Source organism: Eutrigla gurnardus (assembly GCF_963514095.1).
Source record: "Eutrigla gurnardus genome assembly, chromosome: 7".
NCBI lineage: Eukaryota > Metazoa > Chordata > Actinopteri > Perciformes > Triglidae > Eutrigla > Eutrigla gurnardus.
Genome location: NC_139921.1, coordinates 24,700,060 through 24,722,691, shown reverse-complemented (window position 1 = coordinate 24,722,691; position 22,632 = coordinate 24,700,060). Strand labels below are relative to the sequence as shown.

At 49.0% G+C, this 22,632-nt stretch overlaps 2 protein-coding genes across 7 annotated transcripts; one reads left to right on the top strand and one right to left on the bottom strand.

Annotated features, from left to right (window-relative positions):
* Positions 1-134: 134 nt before the first annotated feature.
* Positions 135-19,660, bottom strand: mideasb (mitotic deacetylase associated SANT domain protein b). Of its 6 annotated transcripts, none has more exons than XM_084013029.1 (13): positions 19,570-19,660; positions 13,784-15,545; positions 11,815-12,084; positions 10,954-11,293; positions 10,662-10,728; positions 8,789-8,931; positions 8,209-8,312; positions 5,975-6,050; positions 5,174-5,262; positions 3,664-3,807; positions 2,872-2,991; positions 1,554-1,756; positions 135-606 (listed from the first exon to the last, which is right to left on the bottom strand). In XM_084013029.1, the coding sequence occupies exons 2-13, from the start codon at positions 15,317-15,319 to the stop codon at positions 366-368; spliced, it is 3,333 nt and encodes a 1,110-aa protein (XP_083869155.1). In that variant the 5' UTR covers positions 15,320-15,545; positions 19,570-19,660; the 3' UTR covers positions 135-365. The 6 variants fall into 6 exon arrangements, with proteins under 6 accessions (XP_083869155.1, XP_083869153.1, XP_083869156.1 ...); XM_084013027.1 differs by lacking the exon at positions 19,570-19,660 and adding an exon at positions 17,620-17,748; XM_084013030.1 differs by lacking the exon at positions 19,570-19,660 and adding an exon at positions 17,620-17,748 and having other exon boundaries at positions 2,872-2,988.
* Positions 19,661-19,894: 234 nt separating this feature from the next.
* On the top strand, positions 19,895-22,630 carry ptgr2 (prostaglandin reductase 2). Its single transcript, XM_084013064.1, has 8 exons — positions 19,895-20,575; positions 20,679-20,797; positions 21,098-21,289; positions 21,378-21,548; positions 21,682-21,891; positions 21,992-22,201; positions 22,281-22,320; positions 22,404-22,630. The coding sequence occupies exons 1-8, from the start codon at positions 20,539-20,541 to the stop codon at positions 22,466-22,468; spliced, it is 1,044 nt and encodes a 347-aa protein (XP_083869190.1). The 5' UTR covers positions 19,895-20,538; the 3' UTR covers positions 22,469-22,630.
* Positions 22,631-22,632: the final 2 nt, after the last annotated feature.

The window sequence follows — 22,632 nt, the reverse complement described above, 5'->3', positions numbered from 1 at the left end:
GGGCCGGAGAAGGCCGCGGCCTGGCGTGGCGAGGTGGGAGGAGCCGAGAGAGGCGGCATGGCTTTGATTGGACCGAGCCCTGTGACCAAGGGAGGTAACTATTTGAAAGCTTTTCAAGCAGAGTAAAGGGAGCGTTGTTCTGACACACACACACACACACACACACACACACACACACACACACACACACACACACACACACACACACACACACACACACACACACACACACACACACACACACACACACACACACAGTAAATCTGTCCCTGAATGTGCCAAGCAAAGGAAGTCCACTTGTTCCACATATGTACAGCGAGTTCACGGAGGGCTCCTTCCTGTCGTGACGCCAGGCCGCCGTCCTCTCACTGCCAGTCTTCATCGTCGTCGTCCTCGCCGTCCGACGAGTCGTCGTCGGTGCTGTCCCCGCCCACCTGCCGCGTCCCGTTCTGCTGCCGCGCGGCGGCCAGGAGGGCGGCGGCCTCGGCTGCTGCTTTTGCCGCCGCTCGTTCCTCGGCCTCTTTCTGGCGCAGCGCGGCGGCCTTCTTCTCCTGCTCGGCGTGGCTCTTCATGTGGGCGCTGCGGCTCTTCACCTTATAGAAAACCCTGCAGGGAACAGAAAAGGAGCCGATTACAGACATGGAACACAACATCATCGAGGTGGGGAAGGAGATTTGGGATGCGCCACAGGAAGTGGCCCCCAGCTGGGTTGTGAAGAACCGGGTGGGACTCCGATTTACTCAGTTTATTTAATGCAGCGGGCAAGGATTGGAATCAAGAAAATACAACAGGGAGAGTAGATCGGATTATTATCAGGGGAAAAATAAAAAAGCAGACTTGCCCACAATTAGTTTATCACTGCAGAGCTGCTAGGAGGCAGGCTGTGCATTCAGTCTGTGCATACATAACCTGGGGGGGGGGGGGCACTTAAGGAGCAACATTCTTGTTGGTTCGTTGACCTTCTGTAAATTCCCAGAATACCACACAACTTCAACATCATCCAGACTGAAATAGAACAACCTGTCTGAGAGACTAGTTCAGTATTCTAATAGATAGATAGAACGAATATGTTCAATATGACATATGGCAATAATAGATGGCATTATAATAGTGGTACTTATGATAATAAGTCAGATTCCAGTGCCATGAGTGACGCGTGGCTAATACGTTATTATAACATCCATTCGCAATCAGACTGAAGTGGCGGATGATCTGTAATGAGGGCGGGTATTTAAAGGGCGAGGGAGGCCGGGTAGAGTTGCATTGACGAGAGGTGCGATGTGGCCGTATCTACTCTGTGTTGCAGTTGCTAGGACACAGTTGGCAATAACAGCGCTGCCAGAGGACAGGCTGTTATTTAATCCAACACGACGGGATGTTCCCTTCAAACGCCGTGGGACACTTGCCTTCTATATACCAAAACATATTCCAAGTGGGCAACAGCAGCAGCAACACTTCCTGCAGGAACGCAGAAGTGTATTTTATAGTTCAGTCAAAGGCCACTTATGTAACCCGCCGCAGCAGTGGCTGATGGGACATTTCTGATCACTGACCTGCCACATTTCTTGCAGGGGAACTCTCCCTCCTGAGCAGCCGAGCCTTTGTTGCCCGTTGACGGGCTGGTCTTGCGCACGTTGGCGTCGTAGCGAGGTTTGGAGGTGGGAGGGGCCGGCTGAGAGGGGTTGGCGAGCCGGGCCGGCGGCGGGTCCCTCCCCGCGGCGTCCTCCTGGCCCTTCATGATCAGGACGCTCCCCGGCTGCACACAATCAAAAGGAAAGCTTCATTTAACAGGAGAGACGCTGAGAGCAACTAGGAAGGAAAATAACGAAGCTGCTTTATGGGCAACTTTCACGTCGGATCGTTCTGCATATGTGTTTATTAACATACATACGGTCAACAACTTATTAGGCATGCTAAACGCCGCTAACCAGGCTAAAGGCGTCTTGCCGAGTCATTGTTTGCAGACAGACATAATGAGGTTACACAATCCAGTGAGGTGGACGTCGGCCAAGTGATCTCCTCTTAATCATCCAGCAGGGGGCAGCAGACTCAACACCCAGCCACCGGGACAAGACGGAGTTCAAAAGGACAAATGTGTGAGAGTGTGAGGAGGCCGACGGAGGATTCTCAGCAGCAACGTGAGGAGGATGTTCCCGTATCAGATACAAGCACATGTGGACGTGGGATAAAATCCTACGATCGAAGAGTCGTCATGGCTTTGAGAAACGTCCACGTTGCATAAATAAGGGACAACAACACGCAGCCTGGTCATTACAATACAAACACCACGGTGTTAATTAACACAACTATGACATCGTCGCTCCGGAGTGCTGACCTACTTCTGTGCTCTATATTAAATAGCACTTTTCATTGTCCTTTTTTAACATTTTTAAAACAACATGTACCGGCTCCGACAGAGTGTTGCATTATGGGTCGTTTCTAGTCATAATAAAGGAGGAAGGCTAAAAGTTTGTTCAGTGTTAGAAGTGTTCAGGTTACAGAGAAATACACATTTACACAAACAGACCAGGAACCAGGTCGTCTGTCATGCTAACCTCCTTTTGATCGCCTCCCAGAGGCCGACAGGAGAGAGAGCGAGTGTGTGTGTGTGTGAGTGTGTGTGTGTGTGTGTGAAGACCTAGCTGCACCTGACAAACACAGTATTTCATGAATATTATCCTCATCATTATCCCGAGGAAACTTTCCTAACAACTTATCTGAAAGTCTTTTGCACTGAGACGACATAACGATAATATTAATATTAAAGAAACTTCTGAAGAGGTAAAACTGGTGATTTACAGAATTAAATCATTTCTGATTGTCCATGTCCCTTCCTTTCCCATGCAGAGCCGGTATTCATCTCACACTCACATTCTCAGCAGCAGCCTGGTGGGTCGCCCTGGTGGGGCCGGCATCCTGTTTCCTGTCAGCTGACCCTTCCCACTTCCTGCTGTCGTCCTCCCTCTGCGGCTCCAGTTTATGATAGCCCTGCTGGCCCCGAGGAGGAAGAAGAGCGTGAGTTTCAAGGTGTTTCTACGCTGCTGGTCGATGCATGCATGCATGTGGCTTTGCACAGTCGCCATGACGACCACCAGAGCAACACCTGCAACGTTTCCGTGCAGAAAGTAACTCTCTGCGTCGTCTATTAATGCGGAGGGAAAATATGGTTTTAGGACTCGAGTGGTCGATGGGGATATTTATTTATGAACCAACGCTGCAGTTTCACATCCAAATACAACAGCTGTTTCATGTTTAATCAGATTACTGAAGACTAAGCTCCTCAAACACGTAATCAGAAGCTTGTTTTCGGTTAAATCAACACAAATAAAAATCAATAGTGTGCATCAGTGACGTTGCGACAGTTTGTTCTGCTTCATGTCGGGGTCTTGAAAATGACCGTTCACGTGTCAGTGCCGTGCATCCTTTCATCCGAGGTGCTGGGAGGTTGCACTCCTGCTGTTGCTAAGCGACCGAGTTGCGGTGATATAGCAGTGAAACAAAGTCGGAGCACAGATGGATATCCTGCAGCCTGATCCCTCACAGGAGCTTTACTGCTTGGTTTGTCTTTTTTTTCTCCCCCCCGAATCTGGCCGACCTTTGAACCGGATGCTGAGCTGTGATTGGTCACATGACAAACAGTAAGGGCATCGCCAGGTCACTGACCTTGTGGTCCGTCTCCTCCTCGCTGGTCTTGCTCTCCAGAGGCTCCACCTCGCCGTAGATCAGCAATCCGTTGCGGCCGATCTTGACATGTTTCTTGTAGGTGTAGTAAAACTCCACACACTGTGCCACCGACTTAGTGCTCACCTGTCAAACACAACACACACACACTGCCTTTAACTCTCTTGTTCTTTAAAACGTACACAACGTGATTATTAAACGGGATTTTGGAGCTGCTGAGTAGAAAGAGAACAGATTTCATTCTTTTGTTTTTAACAATCAAATGTCCTTCAGATAAAATGAAAGAGAAACTGCACGTGGCCGACGTGCAACAGTAAAGACAGTGAGACAATGTTAAAAGCCTTGAATCTGATGATTCAGCCAACGAACACTGGAACACGGATATGATCCGGCCTCGCTGTGGATCACTGAAGTGAAGACTACAAAATGGAAAAACAAGGGTTGACTGTGAATAATCAAACGAGGAGGAAACGTTGTTCTGACTGTAGTTCCTCCCCATCGTCAGGGAAAACACTGTTTGCACGCTGCCTTTGTTTGTGGGGAAGCCCACGTTTACTGTCTGCCTGAACTCTAATGAAGTGTTTCTACTGTGGATGTGTGGAGGTGACGTACCCGTTTCTACTCTGGATGTGTGGAGGTGACGTACCCGTTTCTACTCTGGATGTGTGGAGGTGACGTACCCGTTTCTACTGTGGATGTGTGGAGGTGACGTACCCGTTTCTACTCTGGATGTGTGGAGGTGACGTACCCGTTTCTACTCTGGATGTGTGGAGGTGACGTACCCGTTTCTACCCTGGATGTGTGGAGGTGACGTACCCGTTTCTACTCTGGATGTGTGGAGGTGACGTACCCGTTTCTACCCTGGATGTGTGGAGGTGACGTACCCGTTTCTACTCTGGATGTGTGGAGGTGACGTACCCGTTTCTACTCTGGATGTGTGGAGGTGACGACCCCGTTTCTACTCTGGATGTGTGGAGGTGACGTACCCGTTTCTACTCTGGATGTGTGGAGGTGACGTACCCGTTTCTACTCTGGATGTGTGGAGGTGACGTACCCGTTTCTAATCTGGATGTGTGGAGGTGACGTACCCGTTTCTACTCTGGATGTGTGGAGGTGACGTACCTGTTTCTACTCTGGATGTGTGGAGGTGACGTACCCGTTTCTACTCTGGATGTGTGGAGGTGACGTACCCGTTTCTACTCTGATGTGTGGAGGTGACGTACCTGTTTCTACTCTGGATGTGTGGAGGTGACGTACCCGTTTCTACTCTGATGTGTGGAGGTGACGTACCCGTTTCTACTCTGATGTGTGGAGGTGACGTACCTGTTTCTACTCTGGATGTGTGGAGGTGACGACCTGTTTCTACTCTGGATGTGTGGAGGTGACGTACCCGTTTCTACCCTGGATGTGTGGAGGTGACGTACCCGTTTCTACCCTGGATGTGTGGAGGTGACGTACCTGTTTCGACTCTGGATGTGTGGAGGTGACGTACCTGTTTCTGCACCATGAAGAAGTCCTTCTTGTAAGCGGTGATGCCTTTGTTGAACTGCCGTCTCTCAGCTGCAGTCCAGCTGTCTGAACCTGAGGAGACCATCAACACACTCAAGTATCTGAGACTGTTTTCTGACTGTGTGGAGACCAAGTTCAACCCACCCCCACCCTTAAACCACACACACACACACACACACACACACACACACACACACACACACACACACACACACACACACACACACACACACACACACACACACACACACACACACACACACACACACACACACACACACACACACACACACACACACAGGATAAACAATGGCGCTCCTGTCTTCTGCTTGGGATTAACCACATGCTGTAAACCCCTCCCCCTCCCCCCCTCATCGCGTTGACCCTGACAATCCTCCACAGTCACACCCCCACCCCCCCCCCCACCCTCCACACACACACCACCACCGTGACCCCCCCCCCCCCCTCCTGCAGCTGCCGTTGCTTTGAGCACTTAGAAAGTCACCGTTAGGGAGTTAAAAGAAACGCAGACGTCACATTTTCACATTAATTATTGCAGATTCACAATGTCAATATTATTGCCATATCAGCCAAATTCATCTTTAAAAAAAGATTAATTACACTCAAAATACAAGTGAAGGGAGGTGGAGAGACCCAATATTATCATGTGTGTATTATTAACATATTTTCAGCATTTCATTTTTAAATGTCACAGTTCATATTTCTCCATTAAACTGTATTATCTAATTGTATAAATATGGAATAAATGCTGTTAGTGACGCACCTGAGTAGTGGAAGTTTGCCAGATGATGAGATTTGGGGAAAACGGGATTCGTCAGCATCAGGAGGGACAACGCAGCCTGAGGAACACACAACATCAGCAGAGATGAGTTTCTAGTTTCCATGCGCCTACAAACACACCATCTTACATGAACAGGTGCTTCCAGGTAACCATCACGTATCAGAGGGCTAATGCTATCATTATATTTTAGATATTTCTTTATTATATTAAATCACGACTCGCTCCGCTTTCTAAATAAACTAAATCAACTCAAAAAAAAAAGAAAAGAAAAACTGGACTGTTTGAAAGACCGGACTGCTGCAGAGAGTGGGCGCTTTGACACCCCCCCCTGCTTGTGGTTTCCATGACAACATTGGACCGGTGTTGGTTGCTAGGGCCTGAAAGCTCCACCAGTTCCACCACAAAGCTCTGCTGTTCGCTGCGACTCGACCACCAGCAACAACAGAAGGACTGATTCCCGTTTACTCACTCTTATTGTACGTTATAATAATGTGTGTTTTCTGTGAGTCTCAAATCATCCAATCAACTAGATCCACTTATTGTTATAAAACAGGTCTTTACACAAGAGACGGGCTCAAAACACAATATTTAGTTTACATGTCATTGCAAATGTAAAAGCACTTTGTAATCCTTGTTTAGAAATATATCAATAAAGATAATGTGTTGTTACTATTATTATTAGTCGTTTGACAGAAGGAAGTCACTTTAAAAAGCAATAATATCAAACATTTCAAAGAATTTCCTGCTTTAATATATTATAATAACTTGATTTTTATTTATAGATAATACAAATATTTGTTAGTCACAATAATTATTATCATTATAAACCATATAAATAAATATAAATAAAGCTTTCAGTTTCCCTTTTTATCATCCCAGCATCCCTCTGCCTGCCAAACAATTCGAAACATGACTATTGTGTTTTCACCGGAGCCGGCGTTGCCAGGAAAGAGCAACTCGAAGCCCTGACCGCTGGTTGGCCTCGTTGCCGGCAGATTTATCAGATTTATTATGATAGATTTAAATGGAGTTTCATACGGAGTTCAAGGGTGGAACGGTATCTGCGCTCGCCCGATGCCACGATGGTCTGACAGCGATGTGATCGGTAGAAACACAAGGATGCATCATTGCTGCGGCGTAGGTGGAGCCACACATCTGACCAATGAGACGCCTTGGTGACACTACAGGTGTGCTCAGAAACATTTACGACCGCTTCAGACCGTCCTCGGACTAATTTACGTTGCTTTCAAGTGAAGAAATGCGTGCATGCATATAATATAATATAATTAAGGGCCATAAACTTTCCAAAGCATTTCATCTCAGGACAAAACAAGGTGGAACACGATGACACCCATCACACGTCTTAAAGCAGCGGCGACGTCCTCCAAGGTCTTGTTTGGTCTAACAATCACAGACTAAAGATATCCCGTCTGTTATCACATGTGACGAAGGAAAGCATATCTGAGAAGCTGCAACTAGAGAGAAACATTTCTTTCTGGATTCATCGACGAGTTGTCTCGGCTCTGCAGCGAAGCCTGAGCATCACACCCGCCGGCGCGTCAATAACCAGATCGTGTCACCGTCACCAGAGTGAAAGTCTCCAGATCAGTCACTTCCGTTCAGCCATCACTGCCAGCTCAGACGAGGACGCTCCGTCTCCACATGTCCGTGCACACGACAAACAGGAAGTGGAGAAACCACGTGTTTGCATGCAGCCGGCGGGGGAACCAGCTTTCTAAGACACTACCTGCATTTTAAATAACCTCCGTAGAAATCCTGCTACGGGTTTAGTTTACAAGAGCAAGACGTTAGCATTCTGATTAAAACCTGACTTTTATGAATCCCTAAACCTGATTTAAGAAGCCAGCCGGTTTATATGATGAGAAACAGAAGTGACACCAGCAGGTGAAGCCCAACGTGGTAGCGACCTGTCAACCACAAGTAGCCCCGCCCCAACGTACTTCTACTCGTCTATTTGACTCTGAATGAACCGTCATGTACTAAATGAACCGCTCGCTGCATTGAGGAAGACTTCAAACTAGAGATTGAGACGTTAACGGAGGTCATAAATCAAGTGAGAATCATTTTCTCATAGACTTCTATACAATCAGACTTCTCCGGTATTTCAGAGTGGATCTTTACGGGTGAAACATTGATCACTTTTGGATCAATAGTGGAAGTCCCTGTCAGTGTGTGTGTTGTACTGTTAAACTCACAATGACGTCCCCTTTGCACTCGTGCAGACAGTGGTGTGCCAACTCCTGGTTGGTGCCCCCCCCACACACCACACTGGAGCAGGCCAGGTGCATGAGGTCGTCCACTGGAAGACACGCAAGTAAAAACGCTTTGTCATCATTTTGCAAAAAGCGGTCATTAGGAGATTAAATGGTCTAAATATGAAAAGATATATTAATTCTGCAGGGACAGCAGGAGTACAAAACAAACCCCCTACAGTGACAATTAGGTCTATTTTTACCAGATTGCATTTTATTATAAACCGGCGTCTTCTCACTGAAAACTCAATTATCTAAATACAACGTAGGAAGCTGCAGCAGAATGAATAATTAAACACTATTCAAGGTGATAACAGTGTTCTTTTACAAACGAGGAACTATTAAGCTTTAAGAACAGAAAGTCTTTTCCTGATTTATGTACAAAAACATCATTAAAATGGATTCTAGAGGAGAAGGTCAGCATCACAGTAAATATTTGTTTTGCATGGATTTGGTCTGTTTTTCTCCGTTCAGTTCCAGGTGATGTAACAACAGTGAAACGCTGCATCCAGTCCGTTCCTACCTTTCTGCTGGAAGCCGGGTGTTTCCTCCAGCTCCCTCAGAGGAGACCAGACCAGCTCGGCACCGTGATGATCCAGCTCCACTGCAGACCGCTGCCTCAGCTCCGGCACCTCGGCCTGGTACCGCGACCCGATATTAATCCGCCTGGCAACAGGACGGCAGCGTGAGCCACACGGCTTCTCATTGGATGTCTCTGCTGTTCAGATGCATTTACTGACTCGTACATCAACATGTGTTTTTCTGCCTGAGATCACGGTTTCATTTCTCGCCGTGATCTTTTAATAGTCGTGGGGGGATTGTTGTGTTGTAATCCAAGCGCTAGTTTGAATTCCATCTTGTAACACAGCTTCCCTTTTGTCCTCTAAGCATAATGGATAACATGCAAATTCCTTTCAAATATATAAAAGAGTGCTTCTTCAATTCCCCTCGTCCCTGTGTGGGAAAGACGGGACAAAGGTTGTGTTCCCAGCAGGCAGCGGGGCTCATGAACCAACACACACACACACACACACACATCTATGGGCTTGCATGTCACCTGAAACCTGATGCCTCCTTGCTACAGTTGTGAAAATCATGCTGTGTTACATTAACAATCCTGTTCCAGCATGCCCCCTCCCACCCTGCACTTCCAGTAGGCCTGCAGTATTTCCAGCTCAGTGTGAGTGTGTGTGTGTATATATATGTGTGTGTGTGTGTGTGTGTGTGTGTGTGTGTTCTGGCAGCCTCCAACAGGGAAGGTGGGCTGCTTAAAAGGTGAAGTGCGATGGATCTAGTGAGTTTGGGAGTACACCAGGCCCCAGATGAGAGCGTGATATATGGGACGCCTCGCTGGACGCCTCGCTGGTCTCCCCCCCCCCCCCCCCCCCACACACACACACACACACACTGTTGACATAACCTTCAGAAGCTCTGAAAAACAATCCTGGACACCCTTTAAGGGTTAAACATGGCGTCTCAGTGTCCTGAACGCTCCCCGTTGTCTGTTGCTCTAATTGTTGCCGTGTTTACATTTATGGAGCAACTTGGCTGCCAGGCCGTCTCCTACTGAAGGTTCTAGTTGTTTACATGCACCGCTGATACAACTGTTTCATGTCACCATTATCCTGGGCAAAATAATACTAATAATAATACAAATCTGCTGAGGCAGCATTTCTATCACATAGCGATGTACTTCTCCTCTGTAGCCGCGCTCTATAGTGGCGTTTATGTATGAGGGATTCATGACGACGACGCATCGTGTAATCCGGCGTATTCATCTCATCACCATCAGCGTTTACAGCGTTGGAGCCGTTTTAAGTTCCAGCCAATAGAAACAGAGCATCCCATTGCTGCTGCGTCACATGAGAAAAACCCTTGTAAAGCACAAGGGGCTTTTATTGTGAAGCAGCTGCAGGGAAAGTAGGTGTGCGCTAACCATGCTCTTTAAAATGGCGAGCCGCTCCTCTGAGTTTTTAAACAGTTTAAACACATCATCTCTACTGCAAACTCTGTTTGCATCCAAAACTACATCCTCCGTGCTTTCATGTGATTATGGGGCTGCATTCAGAGGCTGCACGTACATTCAAACATCCAGCTGCACACTGAGATGGTTAGGCTGATTGCTGATGCTGGCCGTGGATGACAGGGTGAAAGATTCCAGTGGTTACGGTGGCGGAGAGGAGGGCCGCCTTCAAGGACGGGTTTAGTATTTCAACCAGTCTGTGTTCTCTTTCAAGGCATTTCAGGATTCAGCCCAGTGTTATGGTTTGAATGGTTAATACTCCAGCTATGGTAATGCATGCTCTGCTTTGAGAATGACACACAGCCCCCCAAAACCCCAAACCTTTCCACAGTGGAAGAAGAGATGATTGGGGTGTTGGGAGGGAGTTACTCACGGCTCTATGCTGACTGGAGTGGCCTCGCTCATCGCAGACAACACTGGTGGAGTGATGTCGCAGCTGTCTGAAATAAAACACAAAACCATTCAGTGATTTCAGCAAAGAAAGGTTGTGATGTAAGGGCTAAGAAACATCTAATGCACAAATCATTCTAATATTTATACAGCAACCATCCTAATACACCGGCTGATCATTTAGTCTGGCATGAGATCGTTTCTGGGAATCTTCCCCCACACTTTAGATTATTAGATAATTCAGAGATTGTGAACTTCTTCCTTTTTTGACTTACTGGACCGCAACAGGCTGCGAGTCGCCGACTTGGGCGTCGCGGGCGGAGGGAGGCCCTGGCTGCCGGCGGCCACCGAGGACAGGAAGGTGGAGAAGTAGAGGCCGGAGCCTTCGCGGACGGGGCTGAGGATGGGCGGCGGCGTGTAGGGGGGGATGGAGAGGGGGTGTTCGGCGAGCCGGACGGGGGAGCGGAGGTGACTCTGGTAGGGGGTGATGCTGGAGTAGACCGGCGGGGCGATGAATAAACCCGGTTTGGGCGGCGGGATGAAAAGAGGCTCAGGCCGGGGACGCCGCTTCGACTTTTTGCCGTCATCGTCTTTCTCCCCTTCGGTTCTTCCATTCTGATGAGAGAACATTTATTTTTAAGGGAAGTAGATTTATCCACTACAATGAATCACACATAAAACCTCAATGATAGATATGCATATACTGAGAAGAACAAGGCACCCCAAACCCTCAACTGCATGGTACATAATGTACAGTATGGCAGAGCTAAACCTGGATTATCTGCCCGATCTGGGACCAGCAGTTCACCAAATCCCCCCAAATGAAACAGGGAAAGGGAGGAAAAGTGTGGAGGACTGGATGGGGGCAGGGGAGACACGGAGCATGATGGGGGAAGGGAGTGTTTGCTGGCGGGGAGATGTGGCACTAATGCAAGGACCTCCTCGTTGGAGTTCAGACAGACTGAAGCAGACGGTGGAAGTCCAACCTGCCGCCCCTTTCTTTGTAAATCAATTCTGACGATCCAATACATACAATGTAAAACTATAACAATGTACAAATCTAACAATGGCATCAAAGTACACCAAAAACAAAAGAAGGAAAGGGAACAAAGCATCAGGAGTGGATATGTACCAACCTGGTCCGAGCTCTCCGACAAGGAGTTCCTGAGTGAGCGTCTCCGGGTGACGATGACCGAGGGCTTGTGGTCGTTGTGGCCGAGGGGGTTTGAAGGCCTGGGGGTCCAGTCGGAGGCCAGGGCCGCCTTGTCTCTGTCGGGGGAGGAGGGGTCCTGCCTTCGCACTGGAACCGACACCGGGATGACCAGCGGGAGAAGGCTGTCGTCCCGGGGCTGCTTGGCGCGCAGACCCCCGGTTTCAGAGGGACTCCACGGCCGGCGGGGCTCCTGCTGGAGACGTGGACGAGGCGTTACAAGACCATCAACTAGATCTAGACCAATCAATGAGGTCGATGCAGCATTTCTTTACCATTTGCTGTCTTCTACGGTTCACAACTGAACGTCTGATGAGTTAAACTGGCCTTATGGGAACCTGGGCCAAACCATTCAATATCAATAGATAATAAAAGTAACGGTTAGTATATTCCCATCCTTCTGGAGGTGAAGCACCTCACGGAGGCGACTCCTCAAGCTGGGCTGCTGTGACAGTTAAACAAAAATCAAATAGTTTCCACAACCCTGAAATCACAGCTCACCAGCTAATCACATCAAGTGACATCTTCAGATGTCCTCAACAGGTGCAAATAATCCCAACCTTAAGTAAGTGGGTGGTTGTGAATTCACCAGACAGGCTGCCAGATTCTAATCAATACATGGGGAACCCTGAAACACTGCTCCTCACCTTAAAACACAGATCGAAGAGAGAATTCAGTCAATACTCGATTGTGTTAGACAGCGTTAACAGATCATTTTCACACAGACAATGAACTGCTGTGAAAAAAAGACAGACGAGGGAATTCAACCGAATGTGTTGGATGTTTAGTTAAAGCTTTACCCAACAAGCATTTTATGATACACTCCTGTGAGGTGCAGCACTTCAGTGACAGATTCAAGATCCACGTCAAAAGCATTCTCCCCACACGTCTGTCTTTGAGAGCCCATAATGAGTGGGGACGAGCAGCCGTGGGCCACATCCCTGCAGACAGATGCATTCCGTCACTGCACGCTGCATCTGCATGGCCAGGGAGGCATGCAGCCGCGTGGCTACGCTCATTATCGCTGGTGGAAAACTCCAGCTCCTACACCAGAGCGGTGGAGAGAGATTCTGCTGAGCACTGCAGGCAGGGCAACCCTGCACCCCTCCCTGTATAGAGGGGGGGGAGGGCAGCCGAGGCCAGCCTGGAGTTTCTCTCCTTTGATGGGATGGGGGGAGGTGTGCAGGCATGTAACCAAACACACTGTCTGTATGATCAGCTACCCGTGAGGCGAATCCAGGGCACGGCCGTGCTGAACTACAGACACACTGACTCAGTTTGGCAACAGAACGTGTTGCACAATCGAGACATTCAGCAACTTAAAAACACAGCCCAGCGTATAACACACGGTATGGCCGAGGCATTGCGTCGGCTCGTTCGTGGGTTCATCCAGCGAGAGCTGAAAAGTACATATTTGTGAAGCACATATTTACCTTGCGACAGTATTCACAATGCAAGGTCTTGTTTCAGCTCCAGAAACAGGCCCGTCCTGTGGTGTAACCATCTCTGGGCATTGAATACATCCAGCCTCTCTTCCAGCAGCATGTTAATCACAAACAACACGGCTTTTGGCACAGTTTCCCTGGCAGTCGCGGTGCGGCCGTTTGTTCCAGTTCCCGCTCTTGCTCGGGGAGCTAAAGTCCCATCACAATTATACCCTGGGATAACACTGGAAAGATAGATTTCCATCTCTCGCCGAGATATTCACAATTAAGGGTTCCAGCTCGCACTGAGGAGTTTAGAAGTAAACACTGATTTGCAATCAGAACACTCAGTTCTTTCTCTTGAAAGGTTATTCTACTCGAGAGAAACACATGGGCGAGCAGCAGAACGAGGAAAACAGGAAGACAGGAAGAGGAAGCAGGAAAAGGATTGTCAAACCCGGAAACACTCACCTTTACAATATGTGGTGGTAGAGACTCCATTTCCGAGGCCTTCTGAGCGAGGGTCTCCAGGTTGACCTCCTGGGACACCCTGCGTTTCCTCCGCGTGCTCTGGATGACGCCTGTAGGGGCGGCCTGGACCTCGCGGCCCCCGTTCTGGGAGCCTGGCGGCCCCGGGGCGGCCTGATCCGAAGACACGGAAAGGAAAGGGTTGTCGGACGGCGCCCCGCCTTCCTTTGAGAGCCGCCGTGATCTGCGAAGCTGCGTTTGTGTCTGGGGTTGTGACTGGGACTCGGACTGGAGAGGGGGCGCCAGCGGGTCTGAAGGCGGCTTGGGTTCTGGGGTGATGTCCTGGATGATCGGCTCCTGGATCTTTGGCGGCGCCGGAGCTGAGGACTCCTGGGAGTGTCCCACCGCCGGCTGTGGATGCGGGTGAGGGTGTGCATTTTGTGCAGCGGGGTAATAGTCAAGCACATGAGGGTTTTGTTGTTGCAACTGCTGATGTTGCATTTGCTGCTGAATTTGAAGCTGTTGCTGCTGCTGCTGCTGTATCTTTTGTTGCTGCTGCTCGTGCTGTATTTGTTGCTGTTGCTGAAGCTGTTGCTGTACATGCTGTTGATGCTGAATGATTTGTTGCTGCTGCATTTGTTGATGGTGCTGCTGCTGCTGCTGCTGCTGAAGTTGCTGCTGGAGTATGTGATGTTGCTGGCGTTGTATCTGCTCCTGCTTCTGCAGCAACTGGTGTGGGGGTTTGGCTTGTGTTGGGTAGTTCGGTGGGTTCGGTAGGGTTGTCCTGTTGCCTTGAAAGGTCTGGTAGTATGCTGGCAGGTGCTGCTTGGGCTGACCAAAGGCCAACTGAAAAGGTTGCAACACTGAGCTTCCTCCCGGGTGGGATGTGGTGTGCTGCTGTGTGTTCAGCGCCCCGGGTTTCAAGGTCTCCTGGAAGGCCTGGGGCTGCTGCTGCTGCTCCCAGTCCAGCCCCCGAGCCTTGACTGCATCCCTGTACACGTCCACTGCAGGATTGGGCCCCAGAGGCTGCTTGTCCGCAGCTCTGTTAGCGGGCTGTTGGGGCGGCTGCAAGCCAGAAGTCTCATGCACCGACTTTGCAAATGCATTCTGGGTCCTTGAGTCCGTTACGTTCACTCCCCCGATGTAATTACCAAAGTTTTGTCCCCAGTTCGTCATGGTATTCCAGGAGGCGGCTCTCTGCTGCTGAGACAAAGATGGCTGCTGCTGACTGGGCTCATTGTGGGCCCATTTCATAGGCACAGTCTGCTGATAATGCCCCCTGCTCTGGTCGCCCTTATCCGGGCTGAAGATGACAGAGTTGAGGTACATGTGAGGGGCCTCGGGGTTGGAGGTCACCGTACTTGCAGCCTCGCTCTGTCCGGGGTCTGAGGCCGGCCCACCTGGGACATAGTAGGACGCCTCGGGGTGTTGAGAAGTCTCCTTCATTGCAATGCTTTGATTATCGGTGAAGAACGTGATGCGTTTGCCTGTTCTTTTGGCGCTGGGTTTCTGCTGGGCTGGCACACTCATGACGGGCATGAAGAAACCGAGCCGGGTCAATGTTTTCAACCAAACCAGCTATGAATGCTCCACTGGATCACGTGACTATATATCAATCCAAAAACTAGCCTGACATCAAAGTGAGCAGCAGGAAGGTCTAATCTCCTCCCCTCTGATGTCGATGCGGCCCACTCAGAGGTCGCGGGCCGGGGGGTGAGCTGATCTGAAGACGTCCGTGTGATTCTCTTGTTCACAGGCGGACACCCTGTATAGAGAGAATGAGAGAGAGGTCAAGCATTGAGCCATCGGACTAAAGGGGTCCCACAGAGGGGCGGGGGGGGGGTCTCATTATCATCCCCGCCTCAGCCATGTAAAAACCTGCTGTTTGCTTTTTCAACAATAGACCTCCACTGAAAGGTATCGGCTGTGAGAATAGAGGAGGGGAGGGTCTGAACTGTGACATTATTCGCCCTCAGCTCACATGACAGGGATCAGGTACTGCAGGTGAACACGTTTACCACAGTTTACCACGATGACATCAGCTATGACATCAGCACCGGAGGACACGTACTGAGAAAACTAATAAATCATTAAAGCCCCGCTTAACTGACCTGTAACAGAATGTCTCTTTCCCGCCAAACTACAGGGTGAACAAGATAGAAACCTTTTTCTTTTACAACTGTGACTCATCAGAGAGGGGGGGGGGGGGGGGGGGGGGCGTGGCCTTTGAACACAGGAAGGGCAACCGAATGTGAGAAAGCATGAGTCACGATGAAACGATCTCCGAGGGGGAACAAGCAAAAACGTCCTTGCACTAATTTGATAGTTTGCTTTTTTTGACAATCGCCATGGTAACCCCGATGGCGATGATCAAGAACACTATCTGATGGCATGGTTTCGTGGTCGTGGAGCAGATTTTCCACATTGTGCAGTCTGCCAAATGTTCATTCTCAACCCTTGCTCCATCTGTATGAGATAAATAAGAACATCACGTCACTCCAACGCAGCAGGCAAACAACTGAAGACTGGAGAACCGTTATAATCTACATGTCACACAAAAACAACAAGCTATACGTCACGCTGATGAATAATTAATCCTAAATCTGTGCAGCATGGACCTCTCCCGAGGAAGAGGATGATTATAATCATCACCCTTTCCTCTGGTGGCCTAGTAAGACACACACACTTCTTAAAATAGCCAGCTGCAGCTGTTGAGTCCTGCATGGCTCAGGAAGCTGGATGACCATGCTATGTGGCTAACAGACGGCGTGTGCAGTCACGTGACGCTCCACGCGCCTGGGGCCATGTTGTCAAAGCAGATCAGAAACCTTGTGAAAAGGTTAAAAGAAATGAACAATTTCGTGCAGAATCAGCAAACACACATACACACACACACACACCGCTTCTCTGCTCGAGCACGCTGTGCACGCGCTCCGTGCATGAAAACAGCCTCCACGCATCATCGTGACGCATCACAAGTCGAGCCCGGGGTTCGGCCCGCTCCGCGAAGTAACGCGTTACATTGGGTTTAAACGTACATGTCAAGCACCGTGATCCGCTCTAATCCGTCGCCGTTTCCTCGTTCCGAGTCCCGCGCGCCACGGCTCGCGCACCAGCGGAGCACGCGAGGCCTGCAGCGTGCAGGAGGACGGATAAAGAGAATGTGTTTGGTTTTTTAAAGGAGGACTCCACGGACTCCCTCCCTCCAGCTTCAGCGCTGTTTACGAGACGCGCTTTGTCGCAGAAGAACCGGGATTATCCAGCCAGCTAATGCCCCCCCTCCACCCCCCCTCAGCCCGCAAACAACAACAAACCCCCGCGGATCGATTCAACTTGTCAACGGGGGGTTGACGCGTCACGCGCCTCCGTCTGCGCGGTCCCGTCCGACACCGAACGCACCCGAGGAGGAGGCTCGGGTCGACAGCGGCGCGAGGTAAACAAAACTTTGTGGCAACAACAGCAGCAGCAGCAGCAACACGGTGGTCGACGCCGCGGCTGTCCGTCCCGATACTCACCGTGCTGGTCGTGAACAGCGGCTACGAGCGGCGGCTCTGCCCGCGGGATCGCTCACACTGGCGGCTTTGTGCGGCCAGCAGCAGCAGCGGGCCATGCGGGGATGACTGCACGCATCCCCGGGGTTGACTCATGCTATGCTGCTGACCTCACTCTCTGCTACTCTTCCTCCTCACCCCACCTCGCTGTGAAGTCGAGAGGAGACGAGGCTCGATGCGTAAACACGGACGGAAACGCTCTAAGCTGCAGCAGCGCGGGCGCAACGCCGCCGCTGTCTGTTGCGCATTATTGCACTACGATTGCACACAAACAAAAAAAACACTCACACACGGGCAATGCGGCCTTTCGCTGTACATCGACTCTCTCTGTGTCTCTCCTAAGCTTGTCTTGTGATTCCCCGACCCGACACCCCACCAGCAGCAGCAGCAGCAGCAGCAGCTCGCTGGCCACACCCACTTCCATGCCCATAAAAGGTCTTCCTCCGACAACGCAAGGCGCTGTAATTTACGGATCAAGATCCCCCTCCAGTCCATGCGGGAAATTCCAACACACACCCGGCTCACTCTCCGGGTTACACTCACTTTCCATGCAAAGTCCCCCATTATGTGTTTATATCTCGAAACAAAGAAATGCAGCCATCCATCACACACTGATATGAAATGTTTAGCAGCCAAAATCCTAAAAATATGTATATGGAGCGGGACATTCAGAGAAAAGGATGGACCTAGTTTACTTTGAAATGACAAATGGGAATACATTGGGCTTGAAACAACAATTATTTCCATCATTAACCCGCTGATCACTTCCTCAGGTTGTCATTTGATTCCTAAAGTGTCTGAAAAAAGTGAGAAAAAGGCCTAATTCTGCTTGAAATGTCAAAGATATTCAACTTCCACACATCCAACTTTGTCAAATGTCTTGAGAAAAGTCTCAGCATCACAATGTATTGATCTTATGAACATTTCCATCCACCCTTAAATAGGTATTATATGTTAATAGAAAGAAAACAGAGGTGAACAGTCATATTTGTATTATATAGTAGATGGATTATCAAATACAAGCTCTAAATAAAATAAATACAAATAAAAATGATCACCTGCATAAAAAGTGATGCTGATTAACCACAAGGCAAATAACCATCTGTATTTAGCAACCCTGAAACATGTAGCCGATTAATTAATTAGTCAGCCGAACAATAATCATGAATCAATACTGATTATTTATTCTAGTTGTCTTGTTCAGGAGCAAATTATCACGTGTGTTTATTTCAGTCTTTGTCGTGGAAGACATTCAGAAAAAGCACAAGTGTAAACAATGACATGAACAATGGCTGTGTTCCATTTAGCTGTTGGAGGTGTCAGGGTGTCATGGTCCTTGTTGAATAGAACCAAACCAGTGTTTTCCATTATCACTGACGCGTGTGCTTTTCCTACCATGACGAGGCGAAATGTCTGCTGTGAAAAAGAGCCATTGTTATTGGCACCATATTTTTTGGAAACGTTGCGATGTGATTGGACGTGATCGGGCATGTGTGCAGGGCTGCAGCCACACTCGTTCTCTTCTCGCCGACCCTCAAAATAACGTGCAAAGCCTGAAAACATTCACAGATGCCGGTGACAAGAAGTCGAGTCAGACTGACATGTCTGCCACTGATGACACCACATTGGGAATTGTGGTGTGTGTGTGTGTGTGTGTGTGTGTGTGTGTGTGTGTGTGTGTGTGTGTGTGTGTGTGTGTGCAAAACAGCCTGTTTTCTTGGAAGCACCACTATGTTTTTTTTTTTACCAGTTCTGCTGAAACATTTAGTTGATTCATCGCTTCATCACAGAAGATAAGCAACCGATTAGATTATCAATCAATCCTAATTTATTTTATTTTCAAGCAATAAAAAGCCAAGTTTTCTCTGTTTTATTTCTAACTGGGCCACTTTTATTTATTTTCTGACATTTTATAGTCCAAACATGTAATCAAGGATTAATCTGGCATATTAAATATACATATTAAAACACTAATATCCTGCATTTGAAGCCACTCATACTGAAAGGCATTTTATGCATTTCTCCAGACAATATTAAGGGAATTAAAGTCACAATGACTCACAGTATCATTTAATATTCTGCTGATCGTGTTGATGTCACATTCCCAAATATAACAGCGGTAACTGAAGCAACAGGTATGACGTCAGGACGCACGTCTCTGTGGGCATGTTGACAGGTCATGGGGTCAGGTGAAGCTATAGCTCACAAACGGCTAACCTCAACGTAACGTTTACTTACATCAGCCTCTGTCCCTCCATGGCACACACGCGTTCATCCCTGCTTTGATGACGTCCGCAGCACCTGAAGTTGGCGGTAAACTAGTCTAAAAGCAGCTTATGAAACCTTTAAAAAAGCCTATATATATATATATATATAAGATCCCCCCACAAAGCGTCACTTCCCAGTTTGAAAACACTTTTTTAGCTAGCAGCACATCTACGGGACCTACCCGCGTTCACGATCTTTGAGGAACCCCGATCCCGGTCCGAACCCGTTTATAAATGCAGTTCAAAGCACTGCTGGTTCACTAGTTAATGGCTGCACACGGAACCGGGTTCACAAACGGGCCGTTGGGGGCGCTGTCGCCGCCTTAACGGCTTCCCGGTAGAGACCACCGATGAACGACGAGATAGTAGAAACCCGCCAGACCGGAACCGGAGGGAATGTCGCACTTTTGCATATTACGTCACATTAGCATTTTTTTAAATCAGAGGGGGGGGGAAATGTGACGTGTGATTAGCTAATGCTGGCTAATATAGACGTCATATTATCACTTCACCGAACTACAAACTAGCATGTCGATATGCCTAAAAACAATCATATCACATCAGTGACGAGCGAACTACTTAAATATGTGTTCTATCTTTTTTAAATCATCGACACGGAGTCAAAAGTGAGATGTCAAATGACGGTTCCGGCCGGAGAAGATCGCTCCAACGGCCGAAACGAAGACGGAAGTCGGTGGCGGGAGTCCTCTTGCCGCGCCGCGCCTGGAACTTTCTCAGCGGTTTGTTACTTTCTGCTCGCCTGCGGACGCCAGAAAGGGACTTCACCTGCATAAAGCACGGTGTTACGTCATGAGCTGGCCACCCCCTCATCTGTTAATACGCTTTAACACCAGATCCACTGAAGAAGTCTGGTGTTTGTTGCCAGGTCAAGCTGTTAGCACGTCGCTCAGACAGCGAGGCTCACGGTTTCCTTTCAAGGATGCAGGTGCAGAGAGTTGTTCTCAACTCACGTCCAGGTAGGACACCTGTTATTACCAGCATTGTTATTATTTCCATGCTAGGAGACGGTTCTCGTGTGTCTATATTTACTTTAACTAGCCTACTTATCTCTGCGTAAAGGTGTTAATGGGGCGCCAGTTCCGGAAAATTTCCGTCTGGAGGAGACGACTTTGACACCTGACCTCAAAGATGGGGAGGTCCTCGTTCGGACGGTTTGCCTTTCAGTCGACCCTTACATGGTATTGATCACTCAGTCAATGGTGTATTGCATATTGATTATGCATATTGATTAAAACTCGCCTAAAAACTAATTTTTATTCTTTGGCTTTTAATTCAGTATGAGGGTGGCCCCGGTCTGTCCTACTGGTCTTTGTGTTTTGTTTTTAGCCAACTGCTGTTTTTAAATGTGCTTTATAAATACATTTTGATTGATGATTGATTGATATTAAGATTCCAGACTGTCTGGTGATTATAAATGTGTTATCTGTGAGTTTACCCCCCCTCCCCCCATCACAACTGCATATTTCTTTGCTCCTCAGCGCTGCAGAATGAATGAAGAGACCGGCGTTGACTACGCGGCTCCATGGCAGCTGTCCGAGTGCGTGGACGGCGGCGGCGTCGGCGTGGTCCAGTCCAGCCGCTGCACGTCCTGCAGCGAGGGAGACGTGGTCACTTCTTTCAACTGGCCTTGGCAGACGCACGCCGTCATGGAGGGGGATGTGTTGCGGAAGGTGTGGCGTGCCGGATGCCTCCCATGGTTCAGGTTTTGAAATGCATCGATGCATCGATCGGTTTACCTGCAATGTCCTTCTCCTGCAGGTTGATCCACAGTTGGTTGACGGGCGCTTGTCCTACTTTCTGGGAGCAGTTGGCCTAACAGGCCTCACTGCTCTGCTGGGCGTGAGGGAGAAGGGACATGTGACCGACGGGGCCAATCAGACTATGGTGGTCAGTGGTGCGGCTGGAGCCTGTGGCTCCATAGCTGGACAGGTAACGCCAGAGTTCCAGGCTTCTTCACTCTTTCATATACCGAGTTCTTCTTCGAGTGTTTCTGATTGTTAATGGGTTCGGAGGTCGACCATCAGGAATCACAAGGGAGCGTATTGTATAATTGCTTCTCCAGATCGGCCGGCTGGACGGTTGCGTGAGAGTGGTTGGGATTTGTGGTTCTGCCGAGAAGTGCAGAGCTTTGGTGGACGACCTGGGCTTTTCTGCAGCCATCAACTACCGCCACGGGGATGTGTGTGCGAGGCTCAAGGAGTGCTGCCCCGACGGGATAGATGTATATTTCGACAACGTGGGAGGGGCCATCAGTGATACTGTCATCACACAGGTACTGCTGGAGTTGTGATTACGATCTGTGGTTTGTCCTCCTGACCTTCCGTGCTTCGCGTCTCCCACATTTGACCTCCGACCCTCGTTCTCGTCTCCAGATGAACCAGGACGGCCATGTGATCCTGTGTGGGCAGATCTCCCAGTACAACAAGGACGTGCCTTACCCGCCGCCCCTGAGCCAGCAGATCCAGGAGACCCTGCGGAGCAGGAACATCACCCGGGAGCGGTTCACGGTGCTCAACTACATGAGCAAAGCAGAAGCATCCCTCTGTGAGCTCAGCCGGCGAGTTAAAGCAGGCCAAGTCAATGTAAGGAGATGATGTAGGGTTGAATGTGTCCATGTCTGGTTCCAGAATGCACACCTCACACCTCCCTCCGTCTCTTTAGGTGCTGGAGACTGTGGCGAACGGCATCGAGAACATGGGAGGTACGTTTCTTCACGGTGTGACTTTTTTTATCGTTTTGATAACTTGGCTAGGAGTTGAATATTGTTTTCCCATTTTCTTGCAGATGCATTTTGCTCTATGATGACGGGGGGAAACATTGGCAAGCAAATTATAAAGATATCAGAGTGAAGAAAATCGCAAACAGCTGCCGTCACCTGACAAGACACCCGTGGGAAATTAACCTACAGTCAGTAACACTAACCTCACGAATTCTCCCGAGATCTTTAATTGATGAGCCGATGCCAGTCGAGTACGACGACGAATGAAGAATCATCTCTGAAATTGTGTTCTTG

Coding starts and splice junctions, on each gene's coding strand:
- ptgr2 (XM_084013064.1), top strand. CDS start 20,539: ATGCAGGTGCAGAGAGTTGTTCTCAACTCACGTCCAG. Junction 20,576..20,678: donor TGTTCTCAACTCACGTCCAG/GTAGGACACCTG, acceptor CTCTGCGTAAAG/GTGTTAATGGGGCGCCAGTT. Junction 22,202..22,280: donor TTAAAGCAGGCCAAGTCAAT/GTAAGGAGATGA, acceptor CCGTCTCTTTAG/GTGCTGGAGACTGTGGCGAA.
- mideasb (XM_084013029.1), bottom strand. CDS start 15,319: ATGCCCGTCATGAGTGTGCCAGCCCAGCAGAAACCCAGCGCCAAAAGA. Junction 11,294..11,814: donor TGTCGGAGAGCTCGGACCAG/GTTGGTACATAT, acceptor TTCTCTCATCAG/AATGGAAGAACCGAAGGGGA. Junction 5,263..5,974: donor GGCAAACTTCCACTACTCAG/GTGCGTCACTAA, acceptor TGGTCTCCTCAG/GTTCAGACAGCTGGACTGCA.